Source organism: Dermochelys coriacea, chromosome 6, assembly GCF_009764565.3.
Source record: "Dermochelys coriacea isolate rDerCor1 chromosome 6, rDerCor1.pri.v4, whole genome shotgun sequence".
NCBI lineage: Eukaryota > Metazoa > Chordata > Testudines > Dermochelyidae > Dermochelys > Dermochelys coriacea.
In genome coordinates this window covers 63,448,282-63,457,191 of record NC_050073.1, presented here as the reverse complement: position 1 = coordinate 63,457,191, position 8,910 = coordinate 63,448,282, and the positions used below count along the sequence as shown (strand labels likewise).

Here is an 8,910-nt window from a genome sequence, read left to right as displayed (position 1 = left end):
TTTCTTTTTCTCTCTCTCACTCTTTGTCCCATTCTCCATTCCTTTTCTCCTTTGTCCTTCCTTTACCATTCACAGAAATGTAGGCTTCAGTTCAACAAAGCACTTAAGCACATGCTTAAGTCCCTTTTCAGTGGAGTTTAAGCATGTATTTAATTGCTTTGCTGAACCTGGGTAAAGAGTTAATTGTACCAGCTCTGTCAGCACCACTGCGGACCTGCTGTCCTATTCCCATGCCAAATCAGCTTGACACCAGCTGATGCTAGGGAAGTGTGTCTTGTAGAAATGCAAACTGAATGCATCTTCAGTGTTAAAAGATGCTTCAACTGGCAATAGGAGAAGTTGCTATGGTGGAGCTCCCCTTTCCTGCATGATGGAATGGGATAATAGGGTGGCCTTCTTCTTTGTAATATTCATTATTTTGATGGACTCCAGCAATCCCTTGGAGAACCATGAGACGCTGATGTATTAACATAGATCTTCAAACTGATCTTTATGTTTTAAAGTGTTTTGTCTGCAGCTGCACTGAGGTGTTTCACTGTTGCTGGCAGGATGAAAATATCAGCCTTTTACAACAGCAATAATCCATTCCCTCTTGATGCTGAACTGAGGGTCACAGTTTCTGAGGACAGCGATGACCCAGCCAGAGGCTTGGTGTTGCGCAGCAGCTCTACTGTGAGCTGTCAGACTACAAAGGCCTCCACGCCCTTGCAAGACTTTTGCCTTTCCAAGCAGCACTGTAGGCTCTACCAGAAAAAGTATTTCTTGAAGATAGCCACAGACCTGAGGTTCTCCAAGGAAGTTGTGAAGCACAGAGGACTGCAAAGCCTGCCATATAAAGAGTGTGATTTCAAGGATCTCTACAATGCTTCTGACATCATCCAAAAGCCAGAAAGGAAAGAACCCATTGCTAAGAAAGTAGGGCAACAACCATTCAAGCTTAGCCCTCTGAAGCAACCACCTCGCCATATGAAATTGGATTTTTCCCCACCTAAGGGCACCAGGGTTAAAGTCCCCATGAAAGAGAGACTGCAGAGAACCAAACTGGACAGCTCACTCAAAGAGTCATCTCTGCCACCTATTACTCCTTCTCTTCCTTGTGAATCTCCTGCCTCACAGACATTCCTGACAGAATCCTATGAAATGTTATCATCCTCCATGACCAGAAGACAGGCAAAGAGAGTGCCCATGGATAACATCCAAGAATCAAAGAGCAAGGCCCGGGGATGGGAGCAAATCCTGTTGGAGAAGCTGAATAGGTCCACAGCTCAGTGGATTGTGAATCAGCAGACTGCCTGGGGTGGTTGGATTCAGGGGAATATCCATGGCTTCAAGAAACAGAAGTTTGACTGGAACAGAATCAGGGATGAACTCTCTTCCGAAAGCGAGTTGAGATTATTGGATGCAATTCAAGCAGAAGAAGATGCAGTGGAAGTCAGTCCCCAGAGCCATGTGGAGAAGAAACCCGAGACACTGCTTCCTGTTTATTACAGGTGAGAAGGACTCATTCAACAGGTGTAATAGTGCAGTACATGCAATTCCCTCTTTTGGCTTAGAACTGCGTGGCAAATACAGTCCCAGTTCTGTAGGAAAACATACACAGCTTTGGAAAATGCTTCGAAGATCCAAAACCAAGAAATTCTTTGAGGAACTGGGAGTGCATTTTGTTTTGTTTCAGAAACATCGAAACAGGAATGTATTGGTTTTTCCGAAACAAAATGTGTTCCCCAAGCTCCCTGAGAGCTGTGGCTTTGTGGCAGCCTACCAAGTAAGCTGCCAAGGCATCTGGGAGTTTGGTAGCCAAGGCTCCCAGGGCTTCCCAGCTCCACAGCTGCCTGCCTGGGGGACTGTCCAGTAGCCAGGAAGTCCTGAAAGCCCTGGAATTTGTCTGTCTGGCAGCCACCAAGCAGGCTGCTGCAGAGCCAGGGACTCTAGGAGCCCAGGTTGCCCAACTGTCATCCACTTAGAGTGTCCAGGAACCAGGGAGGCAGGCTAGCTGGGAGGGAACAGATAGATTTCTATGAAAGTTTCATCAAAATTGACACATTCCCACAAAATGTTTTAATAAATCAGCGTTTTTTGACAGAAAAATGTTCCATTGGAAAATTCCCAACCAATTCTATATAGGCTTTTCAAGGTGAGCTAATACCCACATCTTTCATTGTCAGACTAACATTATCCTTCCCTTTCCCCCATCTCCTTATCTTATTATTTATATTGCCATAGCGCCTAGGAGCCCCAGTCATGCACCGAGACCCTTTTGTGCTAGGCACTGCAAAAACACAGAACATAAAAACGAGCCCCATCCCAAAGACCTTATAATCTAAATATAAAACAAGAGACAACAGATAGATATAGATAGATGGGGGCGGGGGGAAGGGGGACTGTGAGGAAACAATAAGACAATATTGGCCAGCATGATAGGCAGTGGTCTCAGCACACCAACAGCCTAACTGCGGGCAAGTTTTTTTGTATGCATCGTGGCAAAGGAAAGTTTTGAGGAGAGTCTTGACAGATGACAATGAGAGAGTTTTGCAGATGTTTATGGGGAGTTTCTTCCAGATGTGAGGGACAGCATGGGAAAAAGCACGAAGATGTTTGTTTGAAAATTTAATAAGTGGGCAGTGGAGGCTGGCTTCACAGGCCAATCGGAAGCAAGCATCAACATCTCAATAGCGAATAAGAGATGATAGAAAGGGTGGGATTGACTGAAGGGCTTTGAAAGTGAGGACAAGTAGCTTATATTTGATTCAATAGAGAAGGGGGAGCCAGTGTAGGGATGCAAAGAGAGGGGTGATGTGGTCAAAGTGACAGGCTAGGAAAATTATCTTTATAGCAGCATTCTGAATGGATATTAGCAGGGGAAGTTTTCATTTGTTCAGGCCGGAGAAGAGCATGTTGCAATAACTGAGATGCAAGACTTCTCATTTAATAGTGACTGCCAGCACAGTATCTTTCCTTGCTTTTGGAGATGGAGGGGTAAAACATGGCTTTTTCTGATGCCATTACAAGTGTTACTCCATAGATCCTCAGTCAAGGAATGGGGTCCCAGGTGAATCATATAACTTGGTTATTGCTCTGACACACATAGTTCTAGTGGGTTTGGGTGGTTACTGAGGTCTGTTACAGATGCTCAGTTAGCCTTCTCCGAGAGATGCTTTCAGCCTGGCTGGCAGTTCCATGCAGAGGTACTCTGCAGAGGGAAATGGATTCACTGATTCTACCCACCCAGATGATGCTAAAGTGCTATGATGGCAGATAGCCAATGGAGTGATGCAGATGATCTTCAGATTGCTCCAGGGAACAGAAATGTTTAAAGCAATACTCTCCGTCTTTGAGACAGGATGGCCTTTCATCTGGTGTTGTCAAGGTTCCTTCCCCATTCTGAACTCTAGGGTACAGATTGGGGACCTGCATGAAAACCTCCTACGCTTACTTTTACCAGCTTAGGCTGAAACTTCCCCAAGGTACAAACTATTTTACCTTTTGCCCTTGGACTTTATCGCTGCCACCACCAAGCATCTAACACCGGTTACTGGGAACAAGTCCGTTTGGAAATGTCTTTTCCCGCAAAATCCTCCCAAATCCTACACCCCCTTTCCTGGGGAAGGTTTGATAAAAATCCTCACCAATTTGCATAGGTGACCACAGACCCAAACCCTTGAATCTTAAGAACAATGAAAAAACATTCAGTTTCTTAAAAGAAGAATTTTAATAGAAGAAAAAGTAAAAAGAATCACCTCTGTAAAATCAGGATGGTAAATACCTTACAGGGTAATTAGATTCAAAACACAGAGAATCCCTCTAGGCAAAACTTTAAGTTACAAAAAGACACAAAAACAGGAATATCCATTCTGTTCAGCACAGCTTATTTTCTCAGCCATTTAAAGAAATCAGAATCTAACGCATATCTAGCTAGATTACTTACTAAGTTCTAAGACTCCATTCCTGTACTGTCCCCGGCAAAAGCATCACACAGACAGAGAGAGAGGCTTTGTTTCTCCCTCCCCCCCAGCTTTTGAAAGTATCTTGTCACCTCATTGGTCATTTTGGTCAGGTGCCAGCGAGGTTATCCTAGCTTCTTAACCCTTTACAGGTGAAAGGGTTTTCCTCTGGCCAGGAGGGATTTTAAAGGTGTTTACCCTTACCTTTATATTTATGACAGGTGTAGTGACAGTGCACACTCACAAGAAGCCATCCTGACCAGCTGTTTATGGTGATCATTTCCCATCCCCACCCCCCTGACATGCATAGGTATCCTGGTAAGGATTCAATTTAAAATTCATCTTAAAGAGATCTCTTTGTTCCCCCCAGAGTGGCTAGCATGATCTTATATGTGTATATTTGATATGATGCCTATCACCTATCTGAGCATCTCCCAAAATTGTGAAGTGCGCACAGAAGATAAATGTATCCCCATCTCTCCTCCCAAGACATCCTTGCCTTCTCACAAAGAAAAAAAAAGTCTCTGAAGTGAGTGCAGGGAATGAGGTTGTGGAACACAAATTAAACTGTGAGCAAAAAATATCAGATTGTTGCAAACCAGCCAAACTGTGTTGAATGAAGCAGAGGGGGGGTGTGCTGTGGCAAAAAAAAGTGTTTGTGTAATGAAACAGCATATCAAGCTGAGATTGGTAATGTAAATATTCCTGGAATGCTGAGCTGAGAGCTATTTGAATATTTTTAGAACAGCATACAATTGATATGAAATGCAATTTTTTATAAATACAGCAAAAGGGCACTCTTGCCCATACTGTCCCCTTTTCCCCCTAATTGTTCCTGCTATAAGCCAATGCTAGGCTAACAGCATGTTTCTTTTCTGTCAGGGTACCAGCTTACTGCCCAAGGGTGCTTTGGACAGATGACCCAGTTGGTACCAACAGTACAGCTCATATAATAGGAAAGAAGTGTCTTAGACCAACATCTCTTCTGAAGAACCAGGAACAGCTGAACTCCCATGTTGGGAAATACTTCTATACCACTAAGAATGCCTTTGAGCAGGAGCTCTATTTTGGTAATGTCCAATTCCTGTGCATGGTTTTATGTGGTGGATGGATGATCTGGCCAGGCCCGAGTACGCAGGAAGCAGCCTGGAACCACAAGATTAGTGACTTTGAATCAAGTGTTATGAACTAAACAATATGGGCAACTGTTGTAAAATCTGTAGGAGTTTCTTGATTTAACTATATTAACACTTTTAATCCCAAAGGACTAGTGCCTCATAATGAAGAGCACTCTATGTGGGCCATCTGGAAAACTTGTTAGTGCAGAATGCTGCAGCCTGCTTGTTTGCTGCTGCACGCAGAGACCTCTATGCACCGTGAGGGATCCTTGACTCTGGAACTCACATGCTTCATTGGTCCTACAGATTACTTTTTTGGGATACACTGAAAGGTCTGTCTATTTTCCTAGGCTTATGGGGATGGGAGAAGAAAGTATTAAGAATCTGGATAATCTTATATTCCTTGGTATTCTATCATTTGGCAATTGAGGCAGATTTGAATGGACAAGTTGTTTGTTTGGATGTTTATTGGTCCTTGTGTGTATTTTAAATAATTGAACAAGTGCCTAGAGATTGAGGTAGGAAGTTGTTAAAGGGGCACCATCAATTTAACCAGACTTCTGTCCAAAATCTCTCTATTATGGTAACAAGTAATACTGAAGACCACTATAACAAAAAGAGATTAAAGAAAATGTTTTCTCTCTTCAGTTTGTTCACTGTGTGTATTTGGCAGCATTTTGTGAATAGTCCAATCCACTGTTTCCTCTGGATGTTTAGTCAGTTTCCCCTGCAGCTTGTGTGGGTCTTTCACACAGCTGCACGGGGGGAAAAGCATTTTAAAGAAACAAGAAAAATGTAATTGTAAAGCCAAAGAAATTGGTGAGGCTGGGACACTGGGACAGTCCCTGAAACTATTTTTGGTATTGCTAACATATGAGCCCTGTACTCTTATCTGTGTAGACCCTGCAAAGTTGTGATCTGCCCCATCATCCACAGGATAAGATAATTCCTTATTGGGAATTATTATTACTTATTATTATTTATTTCCTTGGTGGGAAAAGACCTCCATCCATATTTAAAGGAGACAAAATAGTGGGTAGCAAGCCTACCAGTTGTGTGTTGCTGGAGAGAGATCTAGCTTCAGGAGTGACCCCTGGTCAATTGACCTCTGAACTGGCTTTGTTGCAAAGTTGATATGCTGGTCAAAGTTGTAAAATTCATTGCTGAAATGGACCCAACAGCTCCAAAACCACAGCTACATTGTAATTGATTCCTACAACTCTCCCTAGGCTACATTGTGAGGGCCCTCTCAGCAGCAACAATAGCTGTTCCAGAGCATTCTCAGAAATACTGGGAGAAATAATGGATTTATCTCTCTCTTGATATGTGTTTCTGATCTACAAAGCCTGACAGTGTACATAGACAGTGAAGCTCTCTGATGTAGTTATTTGTGCCTATGTACATTTAGGGACAGTCAAGATTGTCCATCAGGTAGATGAGAGGGGGAAGGATCACTTCATAATGGAGAATCGTGATGAGTACTACAAACACCTCCAGCAGCAGTTCCCGAGACCTCCAGAGCATTGGAGTTTCAAGCCACAGAAAGGGGCAGGTAAGAAACCTGTGCCAGCCTGGGGGACACTGAATAGAGAACTGCTTCTTAACAAGTTGACCATGACTCTCAAAGGAGATTGTTTAGAGGCAATCACTCCCATTTCTTGTCTCTGGCTTTCCATTGAAGTAGACTTGCATGGTTACTTGTAACTGAGTTCTCCTAAGCAGTACCACAGAAAGCAATGTGGTGACTTTTGTGGTATAGCCTTTGAAGTGCCAGACGAGCTAATGCCAAGGATTCTAGGGTACATTTGAGAAGTATTAGTTGAGAGGAGCTGAATGTGGGATCAAGGTATGAAAGAGGATGAGTACTCCTGCTGTAGGTTAGACTTTTCAACTCCATTTGATTTTTGAGGAACCTCTACAGGTCAAATATAGATTCCTGCCGTGACAGTCTTTTGAGCAAAGAATTTGGCTTTTTATAGCCAGAGTCTGTTGAAGTGGAGGATTCCTTTCAGCAAGAGTTTTTTACTCATCCACTGTTTTACAGCAAGACCCCCATCCTGTATCAAGTCCTGTAATAATATGTTATCGTGTAATTGAAAATTGTATGCATATCCACAAAAGGGCAAAATTAAGATCACATAGACACTTCCTAACTTTTGAGTGCTTGAGTTTGCAACCTTAATAATGTTCTTTTAATGTAATAATAAAAAGCATGGAGGAGGAACCCACAATAAATTATATTATGTGCAACTGTAATGATCCCCGCAAGAGTCATCATCAGACTTTGGACACTAGTACCTTTAGATTCACAGCACAAATCTTTACAATTGGAGCTAAAGGAATAACTCCTTAGCTGGAAACAGCAGTAGACTTTTATCCTCCATGAAATAGCCACTTGAAGAGGATATTTAAGCACACTGAAAGAATGAGTTATATATGCAGGAGTAGCTCCCTGTTACAGCCAGCATACCCAAGTACACAGATTTGGCAGATTCTTTCAGAGAGGTAGTGTGACTAAATAGATGTGACTTGGATCTGCATATTAGAGACCTGGGTTCCATTCCTTCCCTGCTCTGTGAGCTTTTGCAATTTTTTACATTCCCTCTATAAATGAAAAGGTACTGATACAGACTTCTCTCTTACTGTAGAGGTATGAGGCCATACTCAATAAAAACTTAAGTTTGAAAAATTATTAACATCAGTCAGTAGAAGAGGTGGATCTAGAACTTATGGTCTTCTGGACAGTTCAGTGTATCCTCTCCTATGTCAAAGAATATTTCAAGGGGGACAAATAGTAAGAGGAGAAGGAGGAGGGTCCATTTCTTTTTCTGTCGTATTTGGAGGGAGGTAGTGTTTTGAGACCCCTCCAGAATGATGCAGGAAGCTCATTGGAGCCTGGAAGCACAAGTAGTGCAATTGGAATGTTCATAAAATTAAGGACAAGTCTTGAACAAGTTCTACTAAACATATGCAACTGGCAATTTTCTGGAGCTTGAAACTGGGCCAAATATGGACAAGCTTTCATGGGGACAGAGGAAACACCTCTCTAATCACATGAGTATCCCTTGCACTGCTTCGACCTGTGCTGCACCTGTTCTATGAGTGTATGGAGGCTTCAGTCTTCCGAGCTATTGAACAAACCCTAAATTCACCTTTTTTTTTCTTTTCTTAGAAAAATGCCTTATCTATGTTTTTGGAAAACACACTGTTTGACTCTTAATTCTATTCGAAGGGGGCAACTTCCAAGCCTTCATCCACCCTTAAATTCCCTATGTTAAAGTATCCAGTATCCTGCCTTTATATCTCTCCATCCACTTAGATTTTTGTCTCATCACCCTACAGATTTACTGAAGTGAACACAAGATCTCTCTCTTTCTCCCACTCCCCCCTATTCTGTAGGGGATTTTTTTTGTTTTTAAAATATTTAATATCAGTGAGGCTACTGAGAGAAGGCTAGGTACAAGAAGTTGATTGTACAACTTGTTTCAAAAGCACTAAGGTTTGTGGTCTTTCTTAGCTGATTGTTTTGGGCAAGGGATAAAGTGGGCTGGTGCTAATCTGTTTCTAATAATGTTGTCTGAGCAGCTCTGAGGCCTGTGAGGGGAGCCTTCCGTTGGATTGCTCTGCCTACCCTTGCTGATGACTTTGCACAAAGGGGCCAGGAGTCATCTCCTGCAAAGGCCAGGAGAGGGAGAAATGAGCACAAGGAACCTAAAGAAGTCCTGCTTCAGCATGTACATATCCTCAAAACTATGCTGGAGCAATGGAAGAACGCCTGGAAGCTGAGTGAGTAGATGTGCTTATTGAAATTCCAGTCTTTCTAGTCTATAGTGGCTGAAGGTAGCCGTTAG

General features: G+C 42.6%; 1 protein-coding gene across 2 annotated transcripts in view; it reads left to right on the top strand.

Annotated features, from left to right (window-relative positions):
• Positions 1-523: 523 nt before the first annotated feature.
• The window catches only part of HEATR4 (HEAT repeat containing 4), a 51,967-nt gene continuing 43,580 nt past the window's right edge, over positions 524-8,910 (top strand). The window contains exons 1-4 of one of the 2 annotated variants that reach the window (XM_038405549.2): positions 524-1,490; positions 4,824-5,011; positions 6,468-6,611; positions 8,645-8,845. In XM_038405549.2, coding sequence (XP_038261477.1) covers positions 550-1,490; positions 4,824-5,011; positions 6,468-6,611; positions 8,645-8,845 — 1,474 coding nt within the window. In that variant the 5' untranslated portion in view covers positions 524-549. The remainder of the gene's footprint in view (positions 1,491-4,823; positions 5,012-6,467; positions 6,612-8,644; positions 8,846-8,910) is intronic. The other variant, XM_043517516.1, reaches the window with a different exon arrangement.